The sequence below is a fragment of the Prionailurus viverrinus genome, chromosome F2, assembly GCF_022837055.1.
Source record: "Prionailurus viverrinus isolate Anna chromosome F2, UM_Priviv_1.0, whole genome shotgun sequence".
Lineage (NCBI taxonomy): Eukaryota > Metazoa > Chordata > Mammalia > Carnivora > Felidae > Prionailurus > Prionailurus viverrinus.
In genome coordinates this window covers 18,044,787-18,062,206 of record NC_062578.1, presented here as the reverse complement: position 1 = coordinate 18,062,206, position 17,420 = coordinate 18,044,787, and the positions used below count along the sequence as shown (strand labels likewise).

Sequence of the window (17,420 nt, the reverse complement as noted above, 5' to 3'; positions counted from 1 at the left end):
TGTTTCTTAAATTCCACATATGAGTGAAATCATGTGATATTTGTCTTTCTGTGATTGACTTATTTCGCTTAGCATAATACCCTCTAGTTCCATCCACATTGTTGAAATGGCAAGATTTCATCCTTTGATTGCTGACCTAGTATTCCATTGTAAATAGACTACATATACTTTATCCATTCATCTGTCAATGGACTTTGGATTCTTACCACAATTTGGCTCTTGTTGATAGCGCTGCTATAAACATTGGGGTGCATGTGCCCCTTCGAATCAGCATTTTTCTATCCTTTGGATAAATACCTAGTACAATTGTTGGGTCATCAGGTAACTAATTTTTTGAGGAACCTCCATACTGTTTTCTAGAGTGGCTGCACGAGTTTGCATTCCCATTAGCAGTGCAAAAGTGTTCCCCTACTCTGCATCCTCGCCGACATCTGTTATTTCCTGAGTTGCTAATTTTAGCCATTCTTACAGGTGTAAGCTGGTATCTCATTGTGTTTTTTTTTATTTTATTTTTTATTCTTTTTAAATACATCCAAATTAGTTAGCATATAGTGCAACAATGATTTCAGGAGTAGATTCCTTAGTGCCCCTTACCCATTTAGCCCATTCCCCCTCCCACAACCCCTCCAGTGACCCTCAGTTTGTTCTCCATATTTATGAATCTCTTCTGTTTTGTCCCCCTCCCTGTTTTTATATTATTTTTGTTTCCCTTCCCTTATGTTCATCGGTTTTGTCTCTTAAAGTCCTCATATGAGTGAAGTCCTAGGACTTTTGTCTTTCTCTAATTTCACTTAGCATAATACCCTCTGGTTCCATCCACATAGTAGCAAATGGCAAGATTTCATTCTTTTTGATTGCCAAGTAATACTCCATTGTCTATATATACCACATCTTCTTTATCCATTCACCAATCAATGGACATTTGAGCTCTTTCAGTACTTTGGCTATTGTTGATAGTGCTGTTATAAACATGGGGGTGCATGTGTCCCTTCGAAACAGCACACCTGTATCACTTGGATAAATGCCTAGTAGTGCAATTGCTGGGTCGTAGGGTAGTTCTATTTTTAGTTTTTTGAGGAACCTCCATACTGTTTTCCAGAGTGGCTGTACCAGCTTGTATTCCCATCTCATTGTGGTTTTTATTTGTATTTCCCTAATGATGAGTGATATTTAGCATCTTTTCATGTGTCGGTTGGCCATCTGGATGTCTTCTTTGGAAAAGTGTCAGTTCATGTCTTCTGCCCATTTCTTAACTGGGTGGTTTTTTTTTTGGCTGTTAAGTTTGATAAGTTCTTTATAGATTTTGGATAATAACATTTATCCCATTGTCATTTGCCAATATCTTCTCCCATTCTTTTGATTGCCTTTTAGTTTGTTGATGTTTCCTTCGCTGTGCGGAAGCTTTTTATCTTGATGAAGTCCCAATAGTTCATTTTTGCTTTTGTTTGCACTGCCTACTGAGACATGTCAAGTAAGAAGTTACTGCAGCTGAGGTCAAAGAGATTCTTGCCTGTGTTCTCCTGTAGGATTTTGATGATTTCCTGTCTCACATTTAGGTCTTTCATCCATTTTGAATTTATGTTTGTGTATGGTGTAAGAAAGTGGTCCAGTTTCATTCTTCTGCGTGTCGTTGTCTAGTTTTCCCAATACCATTTGCTGAAGAGACTTTTTTTCCATTGGATACTCTTTCCTGCTTTGTCAAAGATTACTTAGCCATACATTTGTGGGTCCGTTTCCAGGTTCTCTATTCCACTGATCCATGTGTCTGTTTTTTTGTGCCAGTACCATACTGCCTTGATGATTACAGCTTTGTAATACAGCTTAAAGTCCAGAATTGTGATGCCTCCAGCTTTGCTTTTCTTTTTCAACATTACCTTGGCTATTTGGGTTTTTATCTGGTTCCATACAAATTTTAGGATTGTTATCTCTAGCTCTGTGATTTCTCTTTCTCTGCTTCATTATTGGTGTATAGAAATGCAACCAATTTCTGCACAGGATTTTATATCCTGCAAATTTGCTGAATTAATGTATCAGTTCTAGCAGAAAAGGGCTTTTCTTTCTAGGGGGAAGTGTGAACAAGGCTAGAAAGAACACATGGAATGTGGGCAGAAAGCTAGAGGGACTTGACCAGACAGTAAAATCAGAGGATGTTTCACTGAGGTCAGTTAATGCTCAGGAAGGACTGTTACAGAGAGGCTGTAGCAAGTGAGGGTGGGTAAAAGTTCTGAGGCCTGGTGGAAAGAGAAAAGCTTAACTAACACTTGTCAAAGTAACAGACATTTTGTTTAGATTGATCAATGGGGACAAACAATTCAGCTAACTATTAAGCCAAGAATGAGAATCTAAGGGTCTATGTCTGAGCTTGTCATAGGTAAATGAAGGGGAAATTTGTGAGGTTTTTCAAATTTATATGGGGAGAATGGTTCCTTACAGTAAGCCATTCTAGAATACAAAGGGGCCATGAGATCACTGTTTTCCAGGATCACAGGGCTCAGGTAAACTTCAAGATTTCTCTTCCATTCCTGACACAAACCATTTCATATGGAAGCCTCTGAATGATGCCTTTTATCCCCACTTCCCTCCACCTTTTCCAAGCTAACTCCTACTCACCCTTCAGTATTATGTATAAATAACACCTCTCCTGGGAAACTTTTCTCAAACTACTTCCCAAATATAATTAAACAGCCTTAGTGTGTCTTCCCTCTATAGACTAAGCATGTAATGTCTGCTTAGTCCTGGCAGGCCACGCTGTGTCTTACTCATCATTGCATCCTCAGTACATAGCTTGATTGATGGCTGAGACACTGTAGGTGCTCAGTAAAGAGTGAAAGGATGTAGGGTAGTTACCATAGCTGATTTTTAGAAATCAGCCTATTCTCGTAAACAACAGAGAGACAGAACAATCTATAAATCCTCTAGGTTGTTCAAAGGATGATGATCCAGCCCTCCAGTTTGAGAATTCCTCCCTGGTCTTTTCATCAGCTAACAACTAATATAGAAAAAAATTATGTGGTTTCCATTTAATCTTCTAATTGCTTTAGAAAAATGCTTGAAAGTAACTTTTTAAAAATTAGTTTTCTTTATATATCATTTTCCATACTGACCTAATAAGTCAATATAACTGATCACTCAAAGATGATACTAGTGCAAAATTGTTGAGAGGGTCTTTTTCTTTTTAAAAATTTTTTTTAACGTTTATTTATTTTTGAGACAGAGACAGAGAATGAACAGGGGAGGGGCAGAGAGAGAGGGAGACACAGAATCTGAAGCAGGCTCCAGGCTCTGAGCTGTCAGCACAGAGCCCGACGCGGGGCTAGAACTCACAGACTGCAAGATCATGACCTGAGCCAAAGTTGGCCGCTTAACCGACCAACTCTGAGGCGCCCCGAGAGGGTCTTTTTCTAACTCTGAGAGTAAGAAGGTAAATGTGGGTGAACTTGAAAGAGATTTTCCTAGAGAAATGTAAACCTTTATATTCAGAAAACCACACTGAGTCTGACAGAATTTATAGAGTATGAGGGGAATTTGGAAATAATGTAGTCTAAGGCCTTTATTTGTAATTAAGAAAATTAAGTCTCTGGAATATGACATAGCAAACTTAACAAAGAGCCAGAAAGAAACCATTTTTTTTATTTCCTAAGTTAGAATTTTTTTTCATGAAAGCAAAGATGAGTTTTGTTTGATTTTTGAGATAAATAATAGAATTCTTGAGTTAGCCTCTGAAAAAATAAATGCATAACAAACTCTGAAGTGATTTTCCACTGAGTATTAAACCCCAGAGAATAGCCAAAAACATTTTATTGTGAATGCATTAGCATACTCTTGTTTAGTACACCAAAGTAAATACTTCTGGATGTAGCAATCACATATCATGAGAAAATTATCTATGCTAAAACCATAAATCATCAATAGAAAGTGGAGGGAAATCTCTATTACTTGATGAGATGCAGTCCAGGGGCTCTTGTCTTCAAATGTCCTTGTTAATGGATATCCAGGTGATGCATGAGATAATTTCTGATTATTTTTATCCATTCTACAAAACCAGGCTAAAAATGCTAACGCAATTCTTAAGAATAGAATTATTTTAAGCTAGCAAAATATAGTGAAACAATATTGCCTTCATCTAACAATATTGCCTTCATCTTCCTGAATGGCTGCTAGATTCTCAGAGTCTCTAGTGTAGCAGTTAGGAACCTTTCCTTAGTATTTATAAGACTTCAAGTGTTCACTTAGAGGGCAGGAATTAAGGTAGTATCGACTCTTTTATATGAAAAATGTGGTGAGCTGCAGGCGCTACAGAAAGATGCAGGGTGCCAAAGTCAGATGTCATTGAGTTTCTAATTTCTCCTGGGCAAACCATCACAGGTCTACATCCTTCATTCCATAACCCCAATGACCCTAGTACTCAAATCACCCCCCTCCAAGCCACTCTGGCCTGATAATGCAGAGTTCCCACCCCTCATCTAGCATACCATTAGTTATCATAAGAATTTAGTAAAACAGTGATTATCCTGAGATGGGGGAAAGCAACTCCTGGCAGCCAGAAGCCAGGCTGACACGAACAGCCAGACCTTGGTGTTCTTATGTTAACCATTTTACAGAGTACCAGCATCAGACAAGACTATTCTATGTTCTTCATGAAATAAGATAAAAATAAGACCGTGTCTAAACACAGGAAAAACAAAAAATAGACCAAACCAGAAAAATGACAAAACATCTCTTGTTTTGGGTTCTTTCGTTTGTGTTTTGTTTTGTTTTGTTTTTGTGTGTAGCTAATATGACTACTGCTTCTTTATCAATTATAGTCCCAGTTGTTTCTTTCACCTTCTAGATACAATTATCAAGATATTCAGTGATGGAATTCCCTTCATTCTGATAGCGTTCAACCCAGAGAAAAACCTGAGTTCCTTAAACCCTACACAAAATCACCTAACAAAAGCCCAAATCCCCTAAATTCTTTGTCTTTCTGAGATTACCCCTTGTTGAAACAAGCCAATAAATTAAATCTTTTTTGACAACCCATATATTCCATCTTTGATGGGCTTCAATAATCCTTTCAAATTGGTGAATGTACCAATTAATAGTTCAGGGAAATGTTAAAAATCATTTTCTTTTCCAATGTGTGCTTTATTGAATAAATGAGACTTACTAACCAATTATGATGATAAGCATTCAGCCTTGAAGAGAATTGGATGGAAAACATGGACACCGAAACAGAACTTCCCGCCTTTACCTGATGTCACTGATATAATGCTTTTCTGATAACTAGAACAGTAAAACCTTGGGTTGCAAGTAATTTGTTCTGTAAGTGTTCTGAAGGATGAGCAAACTTTTCTCATAAATTTTAACTTGGTAAGTGAGCAATATCTTGCATTACGAGTAGTACATGCTGCAGAACATTACATGATCAAAACTGAGCCAATGGTTCTTCTCTCTCTGGGATTGTGGTTGATCGTCTTCCATGCTTGGATGCTCAGTCTCAGGCTTCAGTGCTTGGCAGAAATCAATGATTTTTCAGAACATTGGAAGATGCCCACAACTGCCACTAGTGTATTTTTTGTCACTTCAAAGCACCTATGGAAAGCTCTCTGCTTTTCCATACAAGAGTAAGCTTAGGAATGCTTTGCTTCATACTAGGTCAGGCTGCTTGCAGATTTAGACCCTTTCCTCTGCTGCCTTATTGCCAGTTATGTTAAATACAGTATATAACATGCGTTTATTAATACTGTACTGTAGTCAACATCCGTGCGAGCATATGCAATGGCCCCATGCAGAAAAAGGTTGAAAAGAAAGGCGGTAAAAAGAAGATGATTATGATGGAAGTTAAGAAGGAAATCATAGAGAAATGAAAGTGGCCGAAATTGCAATATTTTATAGGAAGTCTATGTCTGCATCTCTTCTGCAGAGGAGGAGAAAAAGGCAGAAGAATCTCTCACTACAAACGAGATTAGGGAGATGTGGAAAACAGTGTAAAATTTTGTAGAAAAGCACTACCCTAATAAGGCTGTCATAGCAGTGATAAATCTGTTTAATGACAATACAATGTCGTTAAGATCCTCAAAAAGACACAAAAGCAAGTGTCATTGGATAGGTTCCTTGTTAAAGTTCATGAAAAGAAAAAGATTCCATGGAGCCAATGGATAGCAGTAATTCCATTAGTGATAGTGAAAGTTGTCCTACACAATAACCCTCCTCTCTCTTGTCTCCCTCACACCAGCCATGAAGGTTTTCAAAGGTAAGAGCAGGTTAATTTGTTTATTTTTCTCTATTATTTTGTATTCTAGTACAGTATTATAATCATTTTTATATGAATATTTTTGAGTTGTGGAATGAATCATCTGAGTTTCCATTATTTCTTATGGAGAAATTCGCTTTGATATACAAGTGCTTTGGATTACAAGCATGTTTCCAGAACAAATTATGCTCACAAACGAAGGTTTTACTGTCCTCATGCTATAGTATTAATTTCTGCTATACTGAAATTTATAAGTAATGCTTTCATTTGGACTTATCCCACTCTTGGGCCTCCACTGATTTTTATGACTATTTTAACTCCTAATTAGTTAATAACATATTTTCATCTTTCTTCAGTGGTGAAACAATGAGTTGCCTAAATTCCTGAAGACTTTTGTTGTATTTACTGGGTCTGTGCTTTAGGGAAGTGATAACTTAGCATTTTGTAGGAGAGAGAGGATGAAGCTAGGTAAAATGAGTCCCACAATTTTAACAACCTACCATATGTCTGGTTTACCAGAGACCATATTCTCTGGCTAAGTTTACCTTCCAGCAGCCCCCTGCTATTTGAAATGTTAATAAGTCATAAGAAATAGAGCAAGGACAAACAATAACCATAAAATAAAAGCATTTCTTTAACTGTGTTGCTGAAGTGGCCACTACTGGGGATATGGGGCCACTATTGGGGCCAAGCATTGGAGATATGAGAGGGAGAATTTCACGGTTTCTGCTCCCAGGAAGATAATATGAAAACAGATATTAATATTAATATGACAATTGCCCCCCAGAATATATGTCTCTAGAACTTGTGAACATGACCTAATTTGGAAAAAGAGTTTTCAGATGTACTTAAGGATCTCAAGATGAGAGCATCCAGGATTACTCAGGCCCTAAATCCAATGACAAGTATCCTTAGAAGACATGGAAGAGGAGAAGATACAGAAACAGATGAGAAGACCATGTAAAGATGGAGACGGAGATTGGTATAATGTGGCTACAAGCCAAGGAATTGCTGGAGCCCCCAGAAGCTGGAGGATCAAGGAAGGATCCTCCCCCAGAGATTTCAGAGGAAATGCTGCCCTGTCAACACCTGGATCTTGGACTTCTGACCTCCAAAACTATGAGAGACTAAATCTCTTTGTTTTAACCCATCCGGTATGTTGCAATTCATTATAGCAGCCCTAGGAAACTAATATAATCACTGTAAAAAATGAGATATAATTAAAAGTTACATGAAAGCAGATAACAAAGGTACTTGACCTAAACTTGGGTGTCAGAAAACTTCTTAAGAGGTCATAGAGATCCTCAAAGAAGATTCAAGAAGGTTAAGTGGATCCAGACCAAAAAGACAATTTTAAGGGTATATAAGAGAGAGTATTTTCTGTGCATTAAGATTTTTATGTGTGCTAATATGTAATTAATATGATTATTATGTAAATTAAACATTAGCTGACCACAAACTTGATATTGAGGTTTCTTACTTAGAAACCTCTTATGTGATACATAAGTGCCTAACACTTTTCCAAACCAACAGAAAGTAAGAGTAAATACAGAGTAGGACTTTCCTCTCTCATGCTTCTATGTTACTTCAAGCAGCTGGGAGGCAGGCCATCTGTTCCCAAGCTGAAGAAATACCACCTGTCTTCCCATATCCACATGTAGGACTCACTCAGAAACTGCTGGGGGACACTGACTACACCTCCAGTGATACCTCAACCAGGTATGTAATCAGTCACCTGAAAGACAGGTGGATGCCTCATAGAGGCTGGACCAGGCCAGTAAGTAAACACAGCACAAGAACCAAAAGAGCCATGAAATTAGTGCTAGACTAAAATATGATATTTTTTCATTGCAGAGAAATTATTTTTGTATTTTGAATCATTTATCATTTAACAAATGACCCCTGTTCACCAGGTGCTATTTAAAGCATTTCGTATGTATTAGCTTAAGCCTAACAAATCTATAAAACATATAGTATTTATAAGCCCATTTTATAATTGAAGAAACAAGCACAGAGAGCTAAAGTAAGTTGCCCAGAGTCAGACAGCTAATAAGCAGCAGAACCAGGATTCAAGCTCAGCCTGCCTTGAATCCCAAAATTAATGCTCTTAATGACTGCATTTTCTGTAGTCTCTATAATCCCAATCTATAGCAACAACAACCAGGAAGTGTAATCATCACCTTCATTTTACAGATGAAGAATGTGAAGCCCAAAGAGATTAAGGAATTCACCCTACATCACACAGATGCTAACTGTGGACAGCCTAAATGTAATTGTAGGAAGTCAGACTCTGAAATCCAGAGAATTAACCAGCATGCTACAGTGGTTTCAAATCCAGTTGTTTGCATTAGGAAACATTCCAGCCTTACTCATATTCTTGGTGTATTTATTGGCTCCTCTCTTCCTTAAAGCCACCTACAGGTTTTAATGTCCAAATAAAGAAATAATCTCATCATAGTCTTCATTTTAATCAGAAATATGTGAAGTAGAACTTTACTGCTTCCAGCTTTTCTTTTCGTATGTGTTCAAAAAGAAAAAAAAACAACAAATAGCTAATATTTTTTGAGTTTTCACTATGTGCCAGACTTCGTGCCATGTGTTTTACTTCTGTTTTTCCAACTCATCCTACAGAAAAATCTGTAGATAGGCTTTTTAATTACATTCCCAATACAGATAAGGAATTTGAGGCTCAGAAATGTTAAAAACCTCCCCTGAAGTCACACGCCTGATACTAGCAGGGCATTCCAGCTCAGGGCCATCAGGTTCCAAAGTCCATGCTTTTGACCATACACTAAATTTCCTCCACCTCTTAAATAGATCTGACTGTATGTGACTGGTCATCATATGAGGAAAGGAACACATGGGAACAAACACCAGATTCCAAGGCCAGAAGTTTCCGTAGAGGAGCGTTCTCTCCTTGCAATATCACATGGCTGTTTACAGCAAAACCCTGTGATAGTTGGCATACAATCTGAGGCCATCCTGACAAGGTTACTGATCCTTCGTTGTCATCATCATAAAGTGTCACCCAGCTTTGCCATTCAGAGGCAGTTTACCATTCATCCAGATGGGATAACACCCTAAGGAAATGATGGTAACCTGCCCAGAGTGGGCTGATTTGAACTTTGAAATACTCACATACAATTTATAGGGCAAATAACCCCTGGCAGGAAAAACCAGGGTGTGAAACCTGCCAACCAAACCCCCTCAAACACTAAGGAGGTTGGATGTTGCTTATTCTCCTGGGGGTAGTCTCAGAAGATCCCAAAGACACTTAACCCAGTCAGCACATAGGGGCACTGGAGTGTGGGCACATCCTGTGTCACCGTTTTGGAGCTGTGCATCCTTGGAAAATTGACTTCACCTCTACGAATCTGAGTCTTCTCATTCTTTAAATATATCTACCATTAGCTCCTACCTCAAGTATTATTGAAAAAATTAGAAATACCTAAAAAGTGGGTGGCACTTTAAAAATCTCACGTGAGTATTGCTGTCCCTATATCTTGTTATAAGCATATGCCTGCCACCCAGGGTTAAATACCCATGTATTATATATCCAAGAACCCTTTCCCCAAAATATTACTGGAGAAAAGCTGATAATTCATTTTAACTTATTTTCCTAATATCACAACAGTACAATTCCTGATTTTGTGAATTAGTTTTGTTTCCTTTAGATCCATTTCCTAGGAAGCCTTCTCCAGGCCATGCTATGGGGTATGTTCCTTGAATGGAACCTCCTATAGGAAAGCTACTCTGTTCTACTGGATAAGGAGTCTTATTTTAGCATGTACCCTGGAAAATGACACACAAACTAATCTCCAGGGTGGCTATTCACAGTATTTTTGGTTCTTATGGCTCTCTACCCTCCAAATAGAGCACTATTTCCTCATCTCCACTGGCATTAAGGGATGTAACAAACCTTAATACCAAAAATATGTCTCTGTAATGGGTTTAGAGGCAAGTCCCAAAGATGATTACAAGATCAGAAAATCTATCATATAAAGAAAAGGGAAAGATACCAATGTACTTTATCTCACAGAGATAAGAAACTGGCCATTCCTTACTGAAGAGTGGAACAAGAAAAAATGAAACTGTGCTGCAGTGTAAGGGATTAAGAAAAACATCTGCAATCTTGTTAAACATGGATATGAGTTAAACTAGGATTTTTTAGACTCTCCTCTTTTGGAGACTTAAAAGATGTGGTTTGGATACGTCTATTGGGGACAGGTTTGTTCAGTCCTCGATGTATCCTTGCCCAAGGGCTGACAGATGGATGAAATGACCTCTCAGCATCCCTTCCAGCCCCACACTTCTGTTTTTCTATGATTGTTGGACTAGCATGTTAGCTGAGTCAGATTTGCCCTTGTGGCTTAGTGGAGGAGTCAGCTGCTTGGGGAAAAAAAAAAATATTTTTGTCCCCAAAACAAATGCCTTTCTGCCCTGTTCAAGATTAAATTATACCACCAGAGGTGTATTTCCTTGAGTCACAAAGTATTTTTGGTCTTTTAGAGTTCCCTAAAAGAATGAAGACACTGACACCTAAGAGAAGATAAAGTAACTAAATCTTACCAGATCAGAGATCAAGGCCCTGTACCAGACTAAGCCTGGAAATGCAGAAAGAGGAGGTCCCATGCGACATGACTGTAAAGGTGAACTGTGCCTAATCGAAAAGGTAGCTCTCGGCTTGTGCAGAAGATAGGGCTCTCCTCCCTCCCAGATGCGTTCAGTAATTCTATCAATGAATGTAAAGCACTACCTACCAGATATGGAGCATTAGACAAGGCACTGGGAACACTACAGTAAGCTAAAGAGACACAGCTCCTGCTTTCCTGCAAAACACTGGGCATGTGGTGAACATATAGTGAATTATTACATGGAGTCTATATGTATGCAACCGTGAGTTGCTGATGTGCACAAGGCTCCATTCTAGACCCTTAGAATGAGGTGGTAACCTACAGGAGCTTACATTCTGATAGGGTTAAATCACATAATGAAAGAAGCATGAGTTGCTCTAAGAACTATGACCAGGAGACTACCCTAGCTGAAAAGTCCAACCTGACAAAGGGATGTTTCTATTGCCATGTGAAGGCTGAGTAGGAATTGGTAAAAGGCATGTGTTGGGGAAGGAAGAAATACCTGGAGAGTGTTCCATTTAAAGTTATCAAACTTTGTTGATAGCTGTTGTCAAGCTACCATAATTCGCTTGGGTAGTAAAATATAAGGTAATTTATATCTTTCTTATTCAAAGATTTGTGTAATAATTTTTAAGAATATCAAAGGTAAACTTAAAACTATTTTATCTAATTTTTACCTTGTGACTTTATTGTATATTGGTCTTTATTGCTTATAAATGATGATCAAATTCTATGTGGATATGATATAATTTGGAGACCAAATTCAAATAAGAATTTTACCCTGATGGTGAAAGCATTGAGTCTAAATCCAAAATGTGACATGTTTCACGCCATGACATGGATCTTTCCCCACCTGAACTGAATATGAATTATAGGTTGGTTCCTGCACTATAGGTGGACCTGTGGCAGCCCAGCAGTATCTTCCATGTATCAAAAGGAGCAGTTACTGATGTTCATATTCCCAAAAATGGTTCCCAAGTCCTGTTAGCCTTCTTACAGGAAGCCAACATCCAGTACAAGTAAGCATTCTTTTTCACTTGTTTAATTCATTTGTACTAAACTGAACTGAATGAGAGCTGTATTCAATTCAGGTTTTTATTGAGTGCCTACAATGGCATTTTAGGTACTATTTTTCAAATTGGGGAATACAGACTTGAATGTAACACAGTTATATTCACCTTTGAAGAGCTTATTAGTGTAATAGCGAGGTGGGTGGGGAGGAACAACACTGACATCTCATTTCACCATTACCACCAGGTGATCACTGTAACACAGAAGGTCTTCTCTGAGGAATGGAGAGCACCCTAGCAATGCTTAGAAAGTGGATAAAAATGCAGGGGCAGATAAAACTTTCTGCAGGAGCAGTGACCACTAAGCAGAAGGTGAGCCTTGGAACTTACAGGCAGAGAGTACAGTGCAAGCAAAGGGAAAAAACAGTATAATACCTGTGTAGGGAACTGAAGTGGCTCAGTATTATTAGTGTACAAAATCAAGTCAGGGAGGGGTGCCTGGGTGGCTCAGTCAGTTGAGCGACCGACTTCAGCTCAGGTCATGATCTCACAATTTGTGAGTTCAAGCCCCACATCAGGCTCTGTGCTGACAGCTCAGAGCCTGGAGTCTGCTTTGGATTCTGTGTCTCCCTCTCTCTCTGCCCCTCTCCCGCTCATGCTCTCTCTCTGTCTCAGAGATAAATAAACATTAAAAAAAATTTTTAAAAAAATCAAGTCAGGGAGTAGAAACAAATAATGCTGGAGAGGTTGAGAGAAGACCAGGTTGTGGGAAGTCTGATGTAGAGGGCTAGGAGTTCAGGCTATCTAGTATGTGGTTCTGCACACTTGAAAGAGGTAAGGAAGGGAGCCATGTGTAAGTAGAGGTGGAGGGGCAATAGGAGACTACAATAGTCCAAGTAAGATGTTGTGAGGCCTTGAGTAGGGACCAGAGTAGTGGGATAAGGAAAGCTTTAAAAAAAAAAAAGTGAATAGGCAAAACCACCTGGACTCTGCACTTAGTTGGATGTAGGTGGAAAAGGAAGAAATCGAAAACAACCTCAAATCTTCTAGCTTAGGTGATTGAGTAGATAGATTCAAATAAATTTGGATATTTGGTTTGTTTTTTTTTTTTTAAAGAATCGTTAAATAGTAAGAATGGAGCAAATGGAAGATAGTCACAGAAGTTAAGAAATGAGAGACTTTCAGGAGGGAGAACATCAGTGATGCCACGTGGTGCAGTAATATCCAGCAAGAAAAGGGCTGACTGGTTTCCTTTGGATTTGGCAATGGAAATTGTGTTGGTAACTCTCATGGTGGGATTATATTGTCAGGAGCAGAAGACAGAGAAAGTACAGAGAAGTGAATAGGGGTGAGAACATGAAGAAGCAGAGCAGAGTACTGCTCCTAGAAGTTAAAATAAGCTGAGAGGCAGAGAATGAGGAGTGACTACAAGGAGATGCAGCATCAATGACTGCTTCAAATTTCGGATTTTAGGGGGTAGGGGGAAACTTTTGTATGTCTGTAGGCTGAAGGGAGGGACCAGTAGGGAAGGACACACTGATGGTACAGGATAGAATGCACCAATGGAGAAATGGGTTTGAGCACTAGAAAGGATGCCTTATCCGGGAAGACTGAAGAGGTAAATGTGAGTCTAGTTAAGATTATAAAGAGGAGAGTCAACAAGTTGAAAGAGATCATAACTAAGGGCTAAATTTTCTACATGGAATAAGAAGCAAAATTATCTACTGAAAGGGAAGAAACTAGCTAAAGAGGGTTACCAAGAGAAAAGCTGGGGGTTTTGTTGCAAAGAGTTGAGATTTTGTTGGATTAGGACCACAGAAAGGTCAGAATCAAAGAAGTTGAGGTTCCTAGTGAGATACTAGCTTAAGTATTCATCCATGGCATCAAATCTGGATAGGAAAAGAGAAGAGTCTAGGAGGAATTATGTAGTCAAATTTAAGAATCAAGAGAGGTATAATGATCTTTATATTGAAAGAAGATACAGCATGACTGAGGGCAAGCAGGAAATGGAGGGAAGAAAATCTTGACAAAGTGTAGGTTAAGATTAAGAGTCCTGGTGTAGAACATTCATGGCTGGTGACAAGATTCAGGTGTTAGTCATGGAGGTCATGGCTGAAATGGAGTGTAAATCATTGAGACTGATGTGATTGAGAATGGATGGACTAAATCACCAGAGCATCATCATAGCAGCTTTGAATCTCATTGGCTGATGACAAGATTAGAGGTGGAGAGACAGATGTGCTCCTGGGACAGTAATATCAGAAAGTACCCAGGAGTCAGAGGAAAGAAACAAGGAATGGCATGATGCTGAAGGCAGGATGAGCTTTTTCTGGAAGTTAGAAGATTGATGAGGAAGCATGTGAGAATGCTGGGGTTCAGGAGAATGCTGACCTCCTTCCCTTTGGTCCCATGATAGGTGATGTGGTGAAAGAGAAAGCCACAAAAGAATCTGTCCTTGAGAGAATTCCATTTCTATTAGGGCAAGAATATGAAAAGAGAGAGTTCTCTGAAGAGACGAGAATACAGGAAGTTTATTTACAGAGAAAGCACGATTCCAGCAGACACAAGGGAAAAGGAAGTGGTGGAGAGATAGAAAGTCAATGCAGAATCTGGGCAGAGAAGTGCAGTGTAGTGAATCAATGACATGGGAAGGAGTGACCTGCCTTTCATTTGGAAACTTAGGATTTCAGGGCTGTGAAGCATATTTGTAAATGACTAACTTCAATTACTCCAACTTCTTAGCAAATGGTTGTACTATCAAAACTGGCACAAAGATCCCTGATGATGTCTGGTAAGGCCTGGGATGGGCCTGTGGCTCTGTGAGTCCATGGTGAAAGTCCTAGTCTCTCTGGAAGGCTGAGCCACAGGGTGCAAAGTGACAGTGACATTCCTCCCTGGTCCACACAAATACTTCCCTGCCAGAAAGATAATTACAGCCTTATTAAAGTACTTATATGCTTTTTGCAGAAAGGTACTTTATCTGTCCTTCTAGAACAGGGCAGAGTCACAGCTGTGCATAAAACTGTTGTTCATATTGAACACATTTTAGTCATCACTATAACTTTGAAGGTGTGCTTTGATTCTCTGAATGCCTGGAAGGCAGGAGCTTAGTAATTATATCTATAGGTGCTCAGCAACAACTCACATGCTTCATTAATTATAATTCAGTAGAAAGGAATATACCAGTTATTTTAACAAGTCTCTATTTCCTGCCATTAAATATAGGTCATGCGGAACTGATATAGAATAAAATATCACACTTTATGTCACAGAGAATAGAGTCTAAAAAATGAGTATTTTAAATCAGTTGTCTCCTCATGGAGGACAATCATTTAGAATTATTCATTTTGTTGGTCCCGAGATAATAACACATAAGAGTCGATTAAATTCCACAGGGCAGTAGATAGAGATCATTTTAATTGACTTTTATTATTGTAGCCTGGGGTATTTCCAAAAGATTATCATTAACTCTGTACAACTATACATAATATATAGCTGTAGTCATCTTTAAGGAAGAGATAATGTGACCTCATGTGTCTGGCCCCTAGGTAATCAGCCCCTCTCAATGACATGAAAGATGAGATGATTCATTCTGTCATAAAAAATTCAATCATTTTATAAATTAAATACCTGTAAAAATTGGCAGTGGAATTTCAAATATTGAGCCTCACTCACCCACCCTGGAAGCTTTGGGGACATGGTTTTACACTGAATGTTGACATCACTTGGAAAGTTTTCAGTGGCTCTGGTCACTGTTATATTATAGTACATGCACCTAGGGTAGGGATAATCATGAATCACAAAGGACTAAGAAAATACAACACTTACAAATGCCATTTTGATCTCCTTCTCATTATTCTGCTGGTGTCAACTATTTGACAAGGAAAATGAGGCTAGACCTGCCACACCACAATTATTTTAATTTTCAGGTTGGTCTTTTAGGGTCTGTATTAAGGGATAGTTGTTGAATAGAGACCTGTATTGGTTTGCTAGGGCTGTCATAACAAATCCCATAGACTGGCTGGCTTAAAAAGCAAAAATGTAATGTCTCATGATTCCAGAGGCTGGAAGACTGAAATGAAGGTGTGGTCAGAGTTGGTTCCTCCTGAGGTCTGTGAGGGAAGGACCTGTCCCAGGCCTCTCTCCTTGGTTTGTAAGATGGACATCTTTGCCTCTTCATATCTTCCCTCTGCTTGTGTCTTTGTGTAGTAATTTCCCCCATTTTTTAAAATTGTGGTAAAATATGCAATATGAAATTTACCATTTTAACCATTTTAAATATACAATTCAGTGACATTAAGTGCATTCACATTATACAACCATTAGCACCATACACCTCCAGAACTTTTCCATGTTCCCAAACTGAATTTCCTCTTTTTTAAATGCTTATTTTTGAGAGGGAGAGGGAGTGCACACTTACATGTGTGTGACCTGGGAAGAGGTAGAGAGGGAGACAGAGGATCCAAAGCAAGCTCTGTGCTGACAGCAGAGAGCACAATGTGGGGCCAGAACTCACAAACTATGAGATCATGACCTGAGCCAAAGTCAGACACTTAACCACTTAACTGACTGAGCCACCCAGGTGCTCCTGAATTGCCTCTTTTTATAAGGACACCAGTCATATTGGATTAGAATACATCCTAGTGACCTCAGTGTAATTACATCTGCAACAATCCTACTTCCAAATAAGGTCACATTCTGTGGTGCTGGGGGTTAGGACTCCAACATACAAATTGAGGGAGAAGGGGACACCATTCAACTCATAACAGATCCCCACACACAATGGATTTAATCACATATAATTTATTTCTCCCTCATGCGACAGTCCAGAGGTCCAGAAGCTGTTGCTGTGATAGTACAGCCCTCACTGTTGTGATGATAACTGCCTCTCTTGCTGCAAAGCTGATGACTAGACACTGGAGTGCTGAGTCCAGCAACCTCGACTTTCCCTGAACAGTCACATTTCTGACCTTGACATGGTCACAGCAACAGCAGGAGATGGCCACTGCATTTCTTAACTTCCTATCGTACCAGTGTTCACAAATTTGTACCCGGGACCCTAGCTGCAAGAGAGTCAAGAAAAAGTAATTTTGGGGTTCCCAGCCCTTGCAGTACAAGAAGTCCATATGGAGAGTAGGCAGCTAACCATATCTAGCACAAACACTCAAGAGAGGAAAAAGGAAACAAGGGTCAGCTATATTCTCATATTCTCTTCCATTTGTTTTTTTTTTCTTCCATTTGTATTTAATATGGAAACTGAGAGGACTAATACCAGTGGGTTTCCAGATTTAATTAGCCTAAATTATTTGTTTCCAGATCATTAGCCTAAATATCCCAACAATATATTAAAATCACTAGGTGAGCTTTTAAAAAGGACTTCTACCTATTCACAGATATTCTTGTCTATGCAGGGCCCAGTGTGGCTTTTTTTTAAGTTTATTTATTTTTAAGTAATCTCTACACCCAACCTGGGGCTCCATCTCATGACCCCAAGATCAAATGAGCCAGCCAGGCACCTCAGTGTGGCATAGTTTTTAAAGC

At 39.0% G+C, this 17,420-nt stretch overlaps 1 protein-coding gene across 3 annotated transcripts in view; it reads left to right on the top strand.

Moving 5' to 3' along the window:
- Nucleotides 1-17,420, top strand: part of CPA6 (carboxypeptidase A6) — a 311,598-nt gene that overhangs the window by 216,156 nt on the left and 78,022 nt on the right. The window contains exons 3-4 of one of the 3 annotated variants that reach the window (XM_047841702.1): nt 10,745-10,884; nt 11,764-11,888. In XM_047841702.1, the coding sequence (XP_047697658.1) occupies nt 10,846-10,884; nt 11,764-11,888 (164 nt within the window). In that variant the 5' untranslated portion in view covers nt 10,745-10,845. Of the gene's footprint in view, nt 1-10,744; nt 10,908-11,763; nt 11,889-17,420 lie in introns of all 3 variants that reach the window. The other 2 variants (XM_047841701.1, XM_047841700.1) reach the window with 2 other exon arrangements.